General features: G+C 41.5%; 1 protein-coding gene across 1 annotated transcript in view; it reads right to left on the reverse strand.

The window, feature by feature from the left end:
* Nucleotides 1-1,530, reverse strand: part of DOCK3 (dedicator of cytokinesis 3) — a 172,301-nt gene extending 170,771 nt beyond the window's left edge. Inside the window, exons 1-2 of the mRNA XM_027640285.1 lie at nt 1,458-1,530; nt 468-551 (exon numbers count right to left, since the gene is read on the reverse strand). Coding sequence (XP_027496086.1) covers nt 468-551; nt 1,458-1,530 — 157 coding nt within the window. The remainder of the gene's footprint in view (nt 1-467; nt 552-1,457) is intronic.
* Between the last annotated feature and the right edge of the window lie 18,198 nt (nt 1,531-19,728).

A 19,728-nucleotide genomic window follows, 5' to 3' on the forward strand; every position in this document is an offset into this window, starting at 1 on the left:
GCAAAAGAATCTCCCCTAAACCCACATTCTTCACATTTTTTCCAATATTGCTAACCTATTTCATAAGTAATATTATTCATCCATTCAATGTTTCTAAATAATAAACACCGATACACTTAACAGCTATGCTTAACAGCTACACTGAGAAAACAGAGTAAAAAAAGATACTGATCTATACTTTACAAGATGAAAATTCAGTGTAAGACCCAATTACAATACAACAATCAGGTCAGGGTTCAAGATTTTCTGGACAGATGGTTAACTTAAAACACACTGACCCCCTATCAGACTGGATTAGTGCCAACAGCACTCAGCCTTTCCTACGGAAAGTGGGTCAGATTAGGTTTTATTCAAGTGCTTTGATTTGATGCATCATGATTTCCAAACAACTTATTAAAATCTGCTGGATTAAGATATCTGTATGCTCTTACATAGAAAAGGGGTTCCTTCTCGGGTGCCACACTTACCTTCACATTTCTCCAGGATCTGGACAGTCTCACCTAGTTCCAGGACCAAGCCCTGCGGAACCGTTCCTCGGAAGCTGCATATCACTGGAGGGTGGGGAAAAAGAGAGAGAGACGTATGAGGCTTGAATCTTTGTGTGAATTTTCTTCTAAGCATAGCCCTTTAGCTCACTCCCTGCATAAAAATAGCTCTGACATAGCTGCCCAGAAAACCTGTCAGCCAACTTTTCCTCATCCGATATCTTTTGTTTCGACCCTCGCCAGAAATTAGGTTCAACAACACGATAAAAGATGAGCTTTTAAAAGTATTTTTAAATTAAGCAGAGCTTGTAATCACTTTAATCAGCAACCTCTGATTTATATTCCATACAAAGATTTCCTTGTTTCACAATTCTTACTCTACTCCACAAGCCACCAGTGGAACAGGCAGCCCAAACTGCAGAGACTACAACAGGAACTCAGCTCCAGGAATTACTTCTCTCCAAGCTGAAACTATTTCAAATACCATCTGTGCAACTAATACACTGCAAAAATCCTGTAACACTATGCATTATATTTAAGTAGATATATGAAAGAATACATAAGAATCTGTACTTTTCATAAGCACTGACATGATATACATATTACTTTTCCAGGTGTCTAGTTTTCATTAGCCAGGGGAAATAAGAACCCATCTTAATGTTTAAAAAATATTAATGTAATCAATAAAAATACTAAATGAAACTCAATTTTAAAAAATAAATTTAAAAAATATCATGGTGTGTAATGATATCTTCTTCAGCTACTTTTATCAAAATACAACAGGGACATGGCCATGGGCAGTTCCCTCAAACATGACATGCCAAAACAAAGCATGAGTTGCAGATAAGGTCCCACCCTCCCCCCAGAACCAGCATTTAAAACTCCCCCAGGCACAGATTGAATGTAATCATTCAAGTACCTGGTTCCAGGTAAAGACACACTCAGCCAGAGCCCACCCTGTAGGTCACCTACACTCCCTGGAGCACAAGTGGAATTCCAGGAGCTGAAATAGTGACCTCCAGTGGGCACCATCCTTTTTCCCCATCTACGAGAACACTCCCCTTGGAATGCCAGCACTCCAGCTACAGTCAAGGTGTTCCCATAGGATCAGGCTGCACGTCATCTCCTCCATAAAGATACTTCTGTGTCAAAGCCAAGAGTCCCTTATGGGCCACAGCCCCTCTGTTAACCCAACAGCCTGAAGTCCAGGGGAGGAACACCGTGGAAAACACCACCATCACCTGCCCCACCTCCCACAAGGCAGTTTTCTGGAATCTTGCATTTCCAAGAAACAATGAGAAAAGCATAAACAAAACTTCCACTAAAATAAAACAGGGTTTCAACCACATACACATAAAGGGAAAGGGCAAGAAAGAACAAACTACACAGACCAGGCAAACACTCACACGGATGGCCAGTGAGAAAGAGATTGAATCAAAATCCAAAGGGAACCAAACAGCACCCAATGTTTGCACTTCCACTGTGAGACTCAATGCAGGGTTTAAATCCCAGAGTTAAAAACTAGGAATTTCATCAACAAACCTAAACTGCTCTCTCAGCCCTTATGGCCCAGCAGAAATCACCGCCAGTTAAATGAGCTTTAAATTCTTGTTTACATCAGAGGCAGGAGAAACACAACAACTGGCTCCAGACTGGAATAATGCAGACAGCATAATCTGACAGAAACACTGAGCTTGTCAGCATTCTGGAGTCATTCTTCACCCATGAAGAAATCATAAATATGGATTTCAACCAAAGAAAAACTATTTAAAGCTTCTCCCAAAGTGCAGGAACACTGACAACTGCAAAATGATGAACTGGCAAGACACAACCAAAACTCCAACGGATGATCCTTGTTCCCCCAGTATTTCAGATGGCTGGATCCTTCAAATACAGAAAATGTTTTCTTTTTTTCTAATAGGGAATTCTGCCAGAACAAAAAGGTACAAAAATCTTTTATTTCTGAGGTGTCTTGCAAAATACTGTGTTACATTAAAATACTATTACTCTTCCATTCAGAACAACAAAAATACTACAAAATTCAGGCACATCTCAAATAGAGGAATTTTGAAGATCTTGGGTGGAAAATTACCTTTGGAAACACCAGAAAAAATAATGGAGGAATGTTAATACATTAACAAGATTCATTCATTTATGAGAGCAACTCTAGATATAAGACTGTAAAAAGAAATAACGGGCACAATATATTAAAGCCAGTTTCCAGACTGTTTTCTATGTCTCTGAACATGCCACAGTGATGATGACACAGGGACACCAGTCAGGGACACCATGTCAGGGACACATGGGTGTGAGTGGCTGCAGACAACTTCAATTTGTGCAGGGATTAACAACCTGACTGGTTTTACTCAGCCAAGCCCAACAAGTAACTGTTACTCTGAAAAACACGACTGCACATTAACACTGCATTAGACATTCTGAATTAGCAAACAGCAGCTGACTTTCTATGACAATCATTTACTACATGAAAACCACAGATTAAAGGATGCAGCTGGGAAAGAAACTGGATTTGATGCAACTACGAGTTCTTTGGCCATCAAACACCTGCCTATTGTATAACAATACAGGTGAGCTTGGAAAGGTACCAAGGAAAGACAGAACTGGGTTTTCTTTCAACTGCTGATAGCAGAAATTTTAAAGCCATGGTCAAGAATGGTGACATCAATATATTGAGGCTTACGAGAAGTAATTCTAATAGATTTGTTAGTTTGCAGATGCAAACTGTCCATTTTTAAAAGGATTCTACTGGTCACACAAAGAACATCTGATATAAGGACTCTACTGCATCAATATGTAATCAGCTCTTTAGAATTAAGAGCTCTCCATTAATAAGATAGACAAAGTTGTTTTCTTTGGTCTACCTCACTCAGAAAAAGAATAAATAGGCAAAAATCACAGAACAGAAATGAACCAATCCCATCAGCTCTAGATACAACCTCCGTGATCATACCCCATTAGAAAACCAGTTCTCACACAAAAATAACACCCCCTCATGTTCCCCATTCTCAGTACAACACTATGGAATCTAATTCCTTTTGTAACTATCAATAAGGCATGTAGGGCTCTTCTGTTTGACAATTTCTGTAATCAATCAACAGGATCTGTGAATAGAAATATAGGTATTTTCAAAATAACAGAAGTCAAATCTCAAGAGTAGTTGACTTTCCAGCCACACTAAATGGAAGTCTGGAAAAATTAAAGAATCCAACTAAATTGGCCCAATACACCAAATTGTATCTTGCTAAACTGTGTAATGAGAGCAAAATTTAACATCTCTGAAATAAAAAAGAATGGTAGAAATATGTCCTTATTATGACAAAAATCACAGAAATTTGAAGTTCTTTTATAGTCTGGTATATGATTCCAAACGTTACTTCCAAAGAGTTACAGATGTTACTCATGTGTTAAGCTAAAAATGTATTATACAACACAACGTTATTTATAAAGTCCCTTTTAGAGACACAATCCTTCCTATCAGTATGAAAAATATGATCACAAGTGCATATGAGAAAATACAGAACAGTTTAACCGTTCTGGAGAAAATAACTTTTATTTAACTGGTAACTGATAACTGACTTCTGTCCTTTCTGCAGAGAAATTCTTTACACTACAAGATCATCTGCAAACTGCCCATTAATCAGTAAATCACCATTTCCTACAAGTCATCTCCTCAGTCACCACAGCACACATCATGCAAACAGGCAAAAAGCAAAGCTTCCACCCAACCAGGGAACAGATCTGACCAATCCCTCTTGGGCTCCAGGACGGACTGCTGAAACATTTAACATCTATTTTCAGAAATTAAACCCCTTGCCATCATTCAGGTCTGTGAGGAGGTCACAGTTCCCCTCACGAAATGTAATTTCTGCCAGCAGTTAAAGCTGATGTTCTGCCAAAGAGGAATGCTCTGAAAAAGCACCACGTACCATATGATCCAGGAATTATGTCCAAGTCAGAAGTCTCTGAACTGTGGTACTTAAACTGTACCACAGTGAAAGAAATCCCTCCCTCTTCACCTCTGTATATTATTAATATGTGTCATGGCTTGGATACCCCCTCGTGTGTACTGGCAGAGATCCAGCTACAGGTGCTGCATGGAAGAGAAAAACAGAGAGCCTGCTGCCTTAAAGACGCTGCTGCTCTGGAAGTAGAAAGGATCTTTTCCTTCTTCCCTCCTGGACTTTTATTTGGAGGGGAGAAGAGATCTGATCCATTGTAAATACTTTTATGTCATGGCAGAGATAGCTAAGATTGTATATAATGTATTGTAGTATTTATTTGTACAGTCATTGTAATATATTCCCTTTCCCCCATTTTGAGTCTTGTGTGGTGTCTGGAAAAACCATCTCACACCGGGTTGAGATGCGGGAGGGGGTTTGGACTAGGGAATTGGATTTTGGGGTTCTCAAACCATGACAATATGAAAGGCACAAAGTAGTTCACACAAGCAGTTACTCTCAAGCTTTTCTGGACCAGAAAATATGAAGGAATTGGGGGATATAACATATAAGAACAGATGGCATTGTAATAACAGTCTGGAAAGACAAAGATCCAGGAGAGGACAGATTTAGAAGCGTTTTCCTTGCCTGTGGATATGGCCTGACACAGTACAAGCAGCTGCACTGTAAGTCACCAGCAGTAAGAGAAGCTGCTGCAAAGATAAACTGGACGTGTTCAGCCAAGGCACCTCTGCCCAGCCTTCTGATTCCTCCTGTGTCACACACCTAAAGCAGCTCCTGGCTGGATGAATAAAGAAGTGCCAGTTGATACAACTCAGGAGGTTTTACAAAATATCTTCTCAAACAGCCCCTGCCAAAAGTTCTTGGAGAAACTGCATTTGCCTGTGATAAAGTGGGAAGGCATCTGCACATGAACAGCCTTGCCTTAGTGAGCACAGACTGACCAGCCAGCTCTAAAGGCACCTCTGCTGGAGCCTTTTCTGTCTGAAGTATTCCTAATGATCCAAAAAAGCTGATCATTTAGAGAAATGACAAAGTTTATGAAGCCACTTCAGTTACTCAGGGTAACAGAGAGTTGCAGATGGACCCAAGTAGCACAGGTAAACTGGCAGATGTACAGGGCACAGTTCATCTGTGTGGTGTTCCATGAGGGATGAACAATCCTCACCTCACATACAAAATGACCATCTCCTCCTTACTGAGAAATAAAAATATGGGTTTCATCACAAACAGAATTACAGGTGCACTGCGAAGGTGGAAGGTATCCAGTTACCACCGGACGCCAGGGCTCTTTGAGGCCGGGATAAGGGAAATATAAAGTTCCTAAAAATTAAAACTTTTTTGGGCCATTTGGTCAATTTTGAACACAGGGGTTTTCTTCTTTGAGCTAAGAACTTTTGACAAGGGATGCCCCTTGCAGCCAATCGGAAGGAGGGGAAAGCCCCTTTTTGGAGAAAAAAAACCTTTTTAGGCAGAAATGAATATATTAAACTGATCTGAAAGGGAGTGGGATTTTGTAGAACTATAAAATAGACAAAATTTAAACCCAAGGAGTCTTTTTCTCCCCGGGAGCTTGGTGTGAGATGAGACCCAGCACCTGCTGAATAAATCTTTCCTTGATGATACAAGTTCCTTTGTTTTACAGGTAATCGAATCTTTCTAAATTAAAGAACGAAAAATTTCTCACACTATTGCCACGCTGAGGGAAACCCTGGATTGTTGGTCAGAGTTCTTGTCACAGTCTCAGTGCTCAGCCACTGTTAAGCACCACCCCCATCACCCAGAATATTGCCCTGGGGAAAGGGGAAGACACCATCACCCACAGGACTGTATAAAATTCCCAGTGAACTCCAATGTGCCCATTTTCCTCTTTCCCCTTTGTCAAAACTTTATACTTCACCAAAAAGGACTGAACAGCACAGGAAACGGTAGAGAAGAGAGACAAGAGATAGCAAGGAGTGCAGAAGAGCTTTTATATGATTGTTAACCAAGATGGGACTCCTGTACCAGGAAGGCTGAAAGGGGTGGAAAGAGGATAACAGACAAGATGCAGAGAAGGTGCACAGGGAACTGTTGCTCATCGCCCCTTCCAGATCAAAAAGCAGAGCAGTGTCAAATGAAACAGTAGAGAGAGCTCAGGACTTGAATGAAGTACTATTCACACAAAGACTCCTCACAAGATGCTGTGGGTGATAAAAAAATTAAATATATCAGTCAAATTCAAAAGCCAACAGGATAAATTAATGGATGTGTCCCACCTTCAGCTCTGCAAGGCCTTGTCCCAAAAGGCACCTGAGCCTTGGGAAAGCACCACACTTGACTGTAACCACCTGGCCAGGGGCAGGACACAGGATGAGTCAGGGACTCAGTGGTTGGACTGCTGTGAACTCTCCCACACAGGAGCTTGAACTTCTTTGTCCCATCCTATCTATTAATTTGTGACCTCATCTGAACACTATTACAGCAAAAAGGAGAATAAAATTCACAGTGAAAGAAATGCTAAATTAGATTTCAAGCATGTCATTATTACTTTCTGCTGCCCATCTAACTAACAGAGCTGGTTTGATTTTTGCTGTGGAATAATTTAAAATGTATCTTACTCTCATAGTGCCCTCTAATTCGATTTCCTCTGTCCCACCCAGTCCCACTTGGGTCACAATTCCTTCCACAGATCACTTTTCTGCTCCAGTGGATGTCAATTAGGTGATAACCACAGTAACAGAAATGTGTCCCAGTTTTTAGGTGAAGTGGGAAAACCCAAGATGACAAGAGGAAAATGTCAGAGTACTGTCCAGCATAATCCAACCACGTGCAGCATCCAGCTGCTAATTCCCCTGAAATATCAGTTTTTCCTTAGCATTTAAATAAAAAGACTTTGCAGCATAGTGAGTTGACATGGGTATATGCTTCTCGTATACTTTCTCATTTTTTAACCTATCTCTACACATTTTGGTAAAGCCAACAAAAATCCTTGTTCTACTTACAATACATAATATCAGTTCAGCCCATAATGAGTAATTTGTTTATTTTCATAAAGGAACAGAGGCCTCTTCCTGCCCTTTCCCTCCTCACCTTCCAAAGTACCAATCAGAAGTATTTATTTCAATGAGGGCTCAGAAATAAAATCAGCTCAAAAGCTTTCCATGTTTACACTGTCCTTCCTTCCTTCTCCAAAGCTAAATTATGTTTCCCTAATCATAAAATTGAGCTTCTAAAAGTTATTATTAATTTCTCATATTTACACTTCCAGAATAGAAATCATTGCTGCTGGAATAGATCCAATACAGTAAATCAACTTTTTTATTTTTCTTTATCACAAGATGCTGGTGAGGCCATGATTTAATGAACCCTGACTTTACTTTGGGGGAAAAAAAAAAATCATGATTTTGAGAACTTTCAACATCTCTCCATTTATAAAAGATGAATCTTCTTGACCTGAGTTTTTTTCAGTTCTCAACTCATTGTTAATATTATTATCTGTCTCATTAAAATTCCAGTAACTTGCAATATTTTTAGGTGATGCCTGCAGAACAAGTGCTCCAGGTTAAAGTATGGGATTCAGTTTTTATAAAAGCTCTGTACTACACCCAGCTTGCAGTTATTCAGGTTATGCACTGAGCAGCCCTCAGTGTACCTTTAACCCAACTGGTTCCAGGGGGAATGGCAAGGACAACCCCCAGGAGAAGCACAGCTGCAGTTGTGCTGCTCTGCACCCAAATCCCCCGGCTCCAGACCCTGCCCAGGCACAAACACACTGAGCACCCCCTGAACTGTGTCCTGTGCTACAAATGGCAAAGTTCTGAAGCTTTCTGATGGTGGAATTTGTACTTTATAACACATAACCATATTTTAAGCTCACACCTCTATCACAGCAGCTAAGAATGGGGAGTACATGTTTACTCTGGGTAAACACATCCAACAAACACTGAAATTTCAGTCCTTTGAAAGCATTTTGTATTCAACTGCTACTAGGAGTTTATCACTATTACTTGTTAACATGGAAAACAAGTCAATCCCTGAGCTTAAGATTTATTTAGATTAATATTAATCAAATCTTTAATATTAATCAAAGATTAAATTAGTATTAAATATTAAAATAATATTAAATGTTAAATTAATATTATATATTAAACAATATAGTAACATTAAATAATTTTATTAATATTTAAGAGAATAAGGTAATTACACCAGGTTGATAAACTAATATTATGTTGAGCATGTCTCTTTCCCTGAAATGCTTTTTCATATTAATCCACCTATTAAAAGTGTCTAGTATCAAACAGTATAAGCTGGTTTTAACAGCTTATAAAGTTGACTTTACAAAATAAAGTTTCTTTTCTTCCCTGTAATACACAGCTAATACAGGTTCTGTGTAACTTAAGAGTCACTGTATCAGGTGAGACCCAAGATGGCTCTAAATCCAACACCTTTTCCCTACTGGAGGCTAAAACAAGGAGGGAAAGGAAGGGTATTAGAATAGGGCAAGGATGAAGCTTTCCATATCTGAAGCCATCTGTGGACTGGGACTTCCTAATGTAGAGGTTTTTATTAGTATTAATTTTACATATGTATTTAATAGCACTTTCTGTGGTTTTTCTCCCATGAAGCCACCCAAATGTTGTTGAACCACACTGACTTTTAACCCCCCCATCACCCCAGGACCCCACACTTCACTCCTGGATCACACAGGGAGGGGGGTTTGGAGCTCCTGAGTCACCAGTGCCCCCAGGAATTGCACTAAAACAGAGTGAACCAACAATCTCTGTTCTTCCACTCCACAGGATTTAGGGTCTGGGAATTTTCTAAACTACTTTTGCTTAATAATGTATTTTCCAAGAAGGGGGACAGACGTGAATTCCTGATATTTCCCAGTGGCAGAGAGGGAACGGTCCCCAAAGCCCCACCACTGTGACTGTGCAGGAAAAGCAGCACAAATCATCCCACAGAGGGAAAGACAGAGTCAAAATTGAGCTTCACCTTTTTGTGAGGCGACTGTTGCACAATCACGCCCACAGGCAGCACTGAACTCATACTTTCCAAACCTTCCTGTACCTTCCAGCCTGAGCCCCTCTCAGAACCATAAACCTTTCTCCAGCAAAAAGGAATAGTTCTTGGAAACAGAAAATTGTGGGGTTAATAATTTAAAATAAAAAATATATAATTTATGGTGAAAAAACCCTTCACATCTTTATAACAAAATTAAAGGCCAATGCGATTAAATTTTTTTTGGTGGAACTGCTTGATTAAACCCGGCAGCTTCATAGATTGCACAGTCAGAGTCTGATGATATTTGACAGGGGAGCAGAACCACGAGGAAATTAAAACAAAAACATTGCCATTTTATTCTACAGATACCTAGAGAAATGCTTTCACCTTCACAATATACCTTCCAAGTATTTAAATGATTAATTGTGGGTGAGGGTTTCAATTATTTGCCAGAAACGAATCTGAGACTTGCAGATTCATTTGCAAGTCCAGGCCTCATTCAGCAAGTGTGTTTACAAAAACACAGGGAACAAACCCCGGGCCTGGTCCTTCCAAAACACTCCACTGTTTAAGCAAGATGGACAAAATGAATAATTTAGGTACGAAGGAGAGGACATATCCACTTGCACCCTAAAAAAAAACAAGTACCCAAATAAAACACGAGGTTTTTGAAGCAAGGGGCATTTGTTGTACTGGTACACACAACACAACAGGGCTCTAATCCGATTGGAATTGCCAGGCACTAATGTAATACACACACACACACACACACAAAAAAAAAAGATTATCAAAAGCTGATTAAAAGCCATCCAAACATTACAATCGAAGAGGAGGGATTAAACAAAAGACATGATTTAGAAGAGGGCTCAAAATTTTTTTGACCTTATTAATGGTCTGTATGAACTTCCACACAAAACCTCCAGGAAGAAAAATATACTCTGGGATTGAAAGCAACGTGTTACACTTTGGGTTCTGTCTCCTGCCAAAATTACAGTGCAATTAAGTGAAGGTATCTCAGGCTGGTCAGGGAGCAGTGGCAGTTGCTAGGCAGCATCTGCTCCTGTCAGAGATGCTTCTCTCTTTGTGCAGTACAGAACCTCAGCCAGGAATACTGCCACCAATGGATTATTCCAAGGCAGCTTACTGCCATCACATGGCATCTGCAAAGTGCTCACACGCTGCCTAGCAACACCGCCTCTTTCTCCTGAGTCATACCAGCACCAGGAAAATATTCCTGCAAAAAAAAAGAAACAGATGCCTGAGAAGAAAGGTGATCATTCAGCAGCAGAGCAAAAGGCTGCGAGCATCCTTCCCCTGCCCTCCAAGATAAAAATAGAGATTGGGCTCAAAAATCACGAGCTGTTTAAAACAGTTTTGCACATCCTGGTGGCAGGAGGTAGAAGTGAAGACAGCCCAAAAGCCCACAGTGTTGTCCACTCCCTTTGCTGTGTGTTAAGGAACTGGTATTGAGCCTCCAGCTTTGCAGGGATCTATCCAGTTACTTCATCCCCTTCCTGTAAATCTGTTCCATCAGTTCATTCAACTTCCACTCTGGCAACAGAGAAATCCCTCACCCATCCATCATTCCTTCCGTGCAGGAAGTGAATGCAGCAGGGTTTTTTCTCCCTTTTAAACAGAGACAAAGGCTGTTTCAGTTTCTGAAACCTTTTTCCCCTCTTTCCAATACCTAACTGGCAAAGAGGAGAGGAATCCCGACCACAGTGCCCAGAGGAGCATGGAACTGTTCTGCACTGCTCATTCCACAGGCTGCCAACATCAGCCAGAAGTGGCCACACTTTACTGCTGAACATGAGGAAACAAAATAAGAAATCATTCAAGATCTGAATATCCTGGAGGATGGAGACTGCACCACCTCTCCAGGCAACCTGCTCCAGGGCTCTACCATGTGCACTGTGGAAATCACTGTCCCTGACTGTAATTTGCCACCCCTGCTCCTCCTTTCCCTGCAGCTCTGAGAAGTGCCTGGCCCCATCTTCTCTGTAACTCCCTAGACAGGAGCTGTCCACAAGCCAGACCTTCCTGTGCTCCTCTTCACAGTTTGTACCTCCTCCATCTCACAGACCCTCCTTTCTCACCCCATACTGTGAGATGTGGCCCCAAGAGTGACTCCTCAGAGGAGGAGATGATACTTCCACCAACATGCTGGTGTGCAGCTGGTCACAGGAGAGCACACTCACACACACAGACCCTCAGGTATCACCCCACAGCACTTCCCAGCCTGTCCCATTTTACACTGACTACATCGTAAGACTTTTAGTCCTCCTGTCTAACTATTAAATAAGTTCTTAACATATTAAAGTTACCTTGGCATTTACAGTCAGTTTGCTCATTTCTGATGAGGAGCAGGAAGGGAAGAACAGGTCAGATTTGTAAAAGTATATTTATCAGCACACCAGCTCCTGCATCTTAGCCGAAAACTCTGTATTTTAACCTACACTGTCTGCCATTCAAGAACTTTCTGTGGACATCTGAAGACAGCTAAGAAACCTTTCAATCCACCCAAAAGAACTTTGATTTTTTTTTTTGTAAACTATTTGCTACTAATACCAAAAAAAACCCCATTAAGTATTTGCCTGACAAAAACTGAAGATGCCTGGTTTTTTTTTGCATGACACCTTAAGAGTTTTTACCTCTTCTAATCCTGACTTAAGTCGACATTACTCAATGCTATCGACATCATGTGAAACACTGGGGAAATCCTCTTTTTCTCTTTGTGCATTCTCCACACAGGATTATTTCAATTATACTGAAATAACTAACTTTTTTTTTCACCATTAGAAGAAGAACACTGTCTTGTGTCAGTAACCTGAAAAGCAGTCACTCCAGAATTGAAAAAAAAAGAATCAACCAAGAATCCAGCAGCTGCAGTTTGGGGCCTTGCTGTGATGAAGAAAGAGAGAGAAGCCTGTTTTCTATGTCCACTGCCCCAGAGTCAAAAGAGAAGCTGTTTCTGCAAGACCAGTGCTTGAAACACAATCTTCCTTGGCATAAAACCCTGGGGCACAGAGATCACCAAACGTTCATCAGTAAAAAAAAAAGAAGAAAAAAAAAAGAAAAAAAGAGAGAGAAAAAAGAAAAAAACCCCAGAGCAGAGGAATTTTGCTCATAATTCCGATCAGATCAGTGCGCTTGGAGAGGCCGAGCTGGAGCAGCGGCGGGAGGGTGGGTGGGAGGGTGGGTGGGTGAGTGGGTGGGTGGGTGGGTGAGTGGGTGGATGGATGGGTGGGCAGAGGGATGGAGGAATGGGTGGATGAGTGGATGGGTGGGTGGGTGGAGGGATGGGTGGATGGAGGGATGGGTGGGTGAGTGGGTGGGTGGATGGAGGGATGGGTGGGTGAGTGGCTGAGTGGATGGATGATGGGTGGGCGGAGGGATGGAGGGAGGGATGGAGGGATGGAGGGATGGAGGGATGGGTGGGTGGGTGAATGGAGGGATGGGTGGATGGATGGACGGATGGATGGATGGATGGATGGATGGATGGATGGATGGGTGGGTGCAATCCCCATGCACATGGCAGAGCTCAGGGAGCTGTTCCCAGGGGATGCTCCCTGCATGGACAGCAGGCCCAGTAGCCACAGAGCAGCCTTTCCATGCCCCTGGACAGCTCTGCCCACACTGACCAGTCCCTGCTGGAGGAAAGGCCTGACATTATCACCTTTATTACTGATTCCCCTCCTCACTCTTCACACCAGGCCAGGGGCACAGGGAGCATCCAGCTCCATGCTGTACAGGACGTAATTTTGCCCTGACATCTGCTATTACCTCACAAAAATGTTGATCCTGCTCTAACAAATGCAGTGAAACTGGTCTGTTGCCTCTTTGGTTTCTCAACATTTGAGTCACCAATCATTTGGCTCAGGAGCATTTACAGAGAGAAACAAAACACAAAGACACATCAGAGTTCCAACCACAGTTTTCAATAACCTTCTTTTACAGTAATTCATGTATTTTCGGATTATTTGCCCAGCCCAGCTGGTACTTTCTCACTCCAGCCTGCACTCTCTGTCCATGTACATAATAAATACACCCATACACACCCAATGAGATATGTGCCTGTGTGAAGTGGGCAGCTTCACACAGACATTTCCACAGGCGTTTTTCTCTACAAAGGAAGAGATGGGTGAAATAGGAACATCTCCTCCTACCCCTCCAGATCCAGACTCAGTTATGGAAAACATACATAGCACTCCTCACAGGGACTATCCCACACTGTGATGTTCTCCTATAAAAGGCTTCCTGCTCCCTTTACCAGTTGTTTGGGCAGACCACTCCCCCCAGCAAGGCCAAGGACTGTGGGCACCCCAACAGGCCTGTAAAAAGTTATGTATTGCTTGCAGTTGGCTTCTGTTTAATAGTTCTTCTGGGTTTCTCTGGCATGGACACAAGGATTCCTTTAACAAAGTCAGGAGACTGAAAGGGCAGGTACACAAACATCTTGTTCATCAACACACTGAGAGAGAAGAGAGGTCCCTGCTGCTCAAATACACAGAGACAAGAAGTTTCTAGAACATTAAGGCACGTGCCAAAGCACAGTGCACCACACTCCAGCACATGGGGTAGCTCAGAGACTTACATTCAACATAAAGAAAATAATTCATTACTCCATCAACTGCCAACACTAAAAGCATTTAGTGCCTAAGCTCCCTCACGTGAATTAAAGCTAAAGGTTTGTCTAGATGTTTCAGAGAGTATCTGCCTACCTCTGAAAGCACAATGACCTGCTTTCAATCACCAAGAGTTAGCTTGTCATGAGCTTTGCTTAAGGCTTAATGTCCAGAAAGACTCAGGAAAATAAAACAGTTAAATGCTAAAGAGGGGCAGGAAGGAAGATTTATCCTTGGAATAATTAATCACCTCTCAACTGTACTGGAAAGCACTAAGTCTGCTCAAAGTCCCAGTTTCCCACCTTCCCAATACCTTCAGTAAGTTTTGACTGAAGGCTCATTGTTTAAACAAATACGTCTAAGAGGAAGGAATTACAGCTGAAAAAAACTTAAGAGATGCTTTCAGGATCTCAGAAGAGAACAAAGTTCATTTTGACATGCAAAAACCTGAATGGAGATTTGATTAAACATCAGTCACCCGAGTGAGATATTTCATGCCTTTGCCTCGAGGTTCAGTGAGCACACAGGTTTTGAACAAAAAGAGTGGAATGCAGTGATATTAAGGTTGATACCTAACCTAAAAACAACCAGTGGAAAGACTGCTGTCAATCACAACTGGTTTTGAACTGTATGCTGCCTTTGGCCTCTTCCTCAGTGCACATCACAGCTGAGGAACGGACACAATAAACTTAATTACTACACAAATTAACAAAAACTTCTCTGAAGCAGAAGAAAAAGCTGCATCACGTTCTTCAATAGCTAAATAATCTTCCACAGATTTCCCATTCTTTGGTCAGTGTTTTCACATCCATATGTGAAAAGTGCTCCTGTTTCTCAAGAAAACAGGTCCATGAAATGCAGGTGGCCACCAGTAACACCAGTTGTTTGAGGTCATTTACAGCTCCTCTGTATGTTCCAAATGACTGTTAAACACATCAGTCAGAAAAGCTTGTCTAGCTACACATCACTGTGCACATGACAACAGAGAAAACTTCCTCATTCCCAGCTATCCCCCTTTTGAGGGCTTTTAAATGCCACCAAACATGTGGTAGAGAATTTTATAGATTACAAGTGTAGATATTATAGTTTACAAGTTCTGGTAATGGTTCTTACATGTTTCCCTGATGTTTATATTGGACTCTGATTTGTTAAGGGCAGAACTGCTGCAAAGAAAGGCCTTGCAAGGCAGTGAGACTCAGGTCCAGCTGAGCTGTGCCACAGACTGTACACTGAGAAAGCTGCTTTCAGAAGGATTAATAAAAATGTCACCTTTCCTCTCTTCCCACATACAACTGCAAAGCACAACCTGCACCATCGCCACACAGTCACACACCAACTTCCTATGCCTTCAATGGTTCAAAAGAGAAATTACTTTAAAATATTCCCCACTAATTTCACCCTGAAGAACGTCCCTTCCTGTCCTACAGGCTTGGCAGTGACTTTAAACCCAAAGCACACAAATAAGAAACACCAAAGAATCACCTAAATTCTCCAAGGACAAGGAGCATTCCAGGTATGTTTATATATATATACACCCTGTTGTGAATTGTAATTTTTGCCTGCTGCATTAAAGAAAGAGCAAAACAACTTGCCCTTGAATGAATACAAAAAGCCTGGTTTCCTACCAATGGATATTCCCATTCCCTCCATTTCCCAGATGGTCCCAGGACAAACCAAATGCAGTACCACTGGATTTCTAATCTTTCCCTGGCCCCTGAGCATTCCTGTGTATGAAACACCCCCAGGTTCACTGCCCTGCTCACATGGACAGCTGCCCCTTCACGTTCTCCAGCAACCAAACAAAAAAGTTATATTGGAAGTCCTCACAGAACCTTATTATCCATTTCCTTTAGCAAGTCAGTAGCTGCTTATCTGCATTACTACCCACAGGAATTCATAAGTTCTTTCTTTCCCACCCAGCCACCAATTTTCATTAAATCTGCAGGAAAAGTACATCCAAGGCTGCCAACTCTCATCATAAAATGCCTCTCATTACTGGGTGAGAGGTATTGTTAGGGGAGGACAGAAAGCCTGAACAGTAAAAGATTTCCACCCTTAGGAAATCATTCTAGACACAAAACCCCTTCTGCACTGTGCATAAGGTCAGGGGGGAACTGCTTTTGCCCCCACCTTACTGGCAAGTGGCTGAATCCTGCAGGTCTTCACTGAATACCCAGGATGGCCCAATGATGAAGAAATGGAGAAAATTGCTCTAAAACCATTAAGGCATCAAAAGTTAAACCCCATATTGCACTACTATCACTTCTTACTCCAGGATCACACCCACATTCCCATATAAACCACGCAATAAACTGCTGAACATATACATCCCATTCCTTGCCCTCGCAAGAATTTGTTCCTCAACTTCATTCCTCCTCCATTTAAAAAGTTCTGGCTAATTTCTACTGTAAATATGTTTGTGGACAACTAGTATTTAGAAGATCTCAAAGTAGTAATATCTTATAGATTAATTCTCATCCAGTTCTGCAAAACAGCTTTCACAAGAACTGGTCTAACCACAAAGTCTTTAGCCCACTCTTTTATAGGATAAACGAGCTAAAATATATTAATCTCTTCTGACAAAACAGTATATTTAGTCTCCAAGTTCTATCAGCAACAGCAGAATTACAGATTTACACTGGACTGGAACTGAAGTTGCCCACTGCATGAAATGACACCTCACTAACTCTGCTATCCACACTGAGAGTCTCCCATCGGGTGCACCCGGGGAGCTGCTCTTTTCCAGAGACATTTCGAGGTGTGATTCATTTCCCATCCAGTTAAATAACACATATACATTTCCTTTATGATCCCTGACTGACAAATTCCTTTGCTCATTCTTAAGGCCCATGGGTAATAAAAAGGCCCTCAGAAGCAAAACAGTGAATGGAAACTGCTCCAATCCCTGGGTCATTTAGTTTTCCTGACTAACAAGCAAGTCCCCAGGAATCACCACCACCTCCCAAAGCAGAGTAGCACAGAAGGTTTCCAAGTACATCCCTCCACGTAGCTTTGCTTCCAAGACAGATCCCTGAAGAATATCCTTAGTCACCTCCCTCCTGCTGCCAGACAATTACACATTCTGGCACTGGGGCACAGGAGAGAAGATGAAATATAATCCGTGTCCACAACACAGAACCCAGTCCCAGGGATTGATATCGTGTCCCAGATCAACAGTGGACTTCTTCCTAACTTGGGGGACGCACTTTTTTCTCTCTCTCTCTGAAACTTTTCATTTTAAACCTGTAACAAAGCACCTCAGTGACACAGGGAAACCACAGAGCCCTCCTCCTTCAGCAGCTCCTTCTGCCTGAACAGGTAAGGACAGTCACACACCAGGAGCCTCGGGGAGGGAAGGAAGACTTTTTCTAAGTTCTGCAGCCCTGTTCTTCCAAACTGAAATATGAATTGGGAAATGTGCAAGCCAAGGTTTACTGACAGGGGAAAAAAATAAATATCAAAAATCAAGATACTGATCAAAAAGCAGAAGCTGCAGTACAGAACTGTAACTAGGACATTATGATGTTCCATCCTTTCTTAGTGGGAACAAGGGAAATGTTAGGTACATGTATTTGTGCTTATGGATTTATTTTTCATTGTTACCAGTTAAGCAGTGAAAGCAAAGACAAAAAATGCATTTTAAATGAAACTATTAACAGATTTTAACACTAATTCTTTGAATAAACTAAAAACAGGTGCTGTTTATGCAGGTAGGTTTTTATTCTCCTCTGTGATTCAATACATACATATTTAATATGGTCAGCCACATAAAGTACAGCATCAACTACAAAAAACCCCCAAACAACAACAACTTTCCTGAGAACCACCTAAACCTGCTCCTTGCACAAAAATATAACAGCAAAAACTGACAGCCTGATGAGCTGATGAAATAATCAGCTCTCAAATGGTATTTACTAAAGAGTTCTCTCTGCTTAGCTGTTTCTTTTTAATGATTATTTAATACTTGCTTTACATGACTAAAGCAACTAATCAGATCACTTCAATAAATAATTTCTTAGAGACAGAGACTGCTTTAAAAGTATTAAAACAAGAGAGGGCTAGAGAGTGAGTTATGTTCAATAATCAGTTCAGAAATCTTACTGTGTCCATAACTGGCCACCTTAAGCACCTGTGGAAGAACTGTCTGCTTTTCATCATCAGGTCTCAAGTTTTAAAAGCAGAGCTAGGATTAGAAGCACTGAATGTAAGTATTTCTAAATAGAGGGGCATTACTCACAACAGCTCCCAGGTAGTTGCTATAGTAGCTGAGAAATAAGATCAAGGAAGAACTTCAGTGTTGTTAGGGGAGTGTTTAATTTATTTAGAAATATTCTGAGCATCTTTGGTCTAGATATATACAATGACCTGTATGAGAACTGGGCAATACATTGGCATTCTACAACTGCAAGCATGGAAAACTTCTTTAACTGCAGGCAGGCAGGCCCAGAGAACCTCAGAACCACCCCAAAGCCACTGATCAGTAAATTCAACATGTTCCCCTGCAGCCAAGGGCCTGTGGCTGCAGAGGAATATCTGTTCAGGGGCTCCAGCAAGCACATGAGAAATGCCTTTGTCTGAGACTCCTTGGAAGCCAGGGCAGAACACAAAGCCCTTCTATCCCCACGTGCTGAGGGGGAAAACGTGGTGTGTTTCTGAAGAACAGCTCCTATGAATTATCACCTCTGATCAGCTGTGTAGATCAGACAACAACACAGATCCCAACTGACTTCCAGCAAAGAGAACAGCATCAGAATTAACTACTTCATATGATACTTTTGCTTTCCTCGATACACAAGAACAGGTATGTCCAGGGCCTGGATGCCCAGACATTCCTTTCCATTCCACCAGAAAGCTCTTTGTGGTATTCCAGTGCAGAAATCACTGAATTTTTTCCCCACCCACCTTACATCAACAGGGACAGAAAGTTTATTGCCTTAATGCAAAGTCAAATCTAAAACTCTTCATGGAGAAAACACACAGCGTTTTTTTGGACAGAGAGTGCTCTTACCAAAACCAAACAACTAAAGCCCAAGGCATAAGCTCATACCAGTGACTCATGCCAAGAAAAATATTTTAGCATATATTATTTTATTTGTGAAATCAGGATAATTCGCACTGGGAAAAGAAATATCTGGGTTTTTTCCTTTTATTTTTTTCCCCTCCCTCAGTGTCTCTCCCAACAGCAAACCCTCAGGTCTACACCTTCTGCAGACTATTTTCTCCAAAACTGCACATTCCAGCCAGCCATGACAGATCGACTTCTAAAAACCCAGCACTCCTCTCCCCCACCTGTAGCAACTAAACTCCAGATGTAAGCTGCATTTTTCACCTGTTTCCCTCTCTCTGGAGAATTATCAACAAATCTCAAAAACAGGAGAAGTAATTAAAGCTACGCAAGAACAAGAAGAACTTGCCTGGAGATCATCAAAACTTTTATGATTCAGCCATTACCTCAGCCCTTCCTACAGGTGTGTTGCCTGCAAAAGAAAAATCTCCATCTTTAGGGGAATAATCTTCAGACTACAGAACACTCATTGAAACAACGCTTGTTTTCATTCACTGCTCTCCCTTCCTATGTCTCCTCCTGACTTGTTTACAACCTGAATGGAGATTTCCCAGCTTTTCCTCCCAAACGTCTGCATAAAAAAAAAAAAA

Source organism: Corapipo altera, unplaced genomic scaffold (assembly GCF_003945725.1).
Source record: "Corapipo altera isolate COAL_440 unplaced genomic scaffold, ASM394572v1 55, whole genome shotgun sequence".
Taxonomy (NCBI): Eukaryota; Metazoa; Chordata; class Aves; order Passeriformes; family Pipridae; genus Corapipo; species Corapipo altera.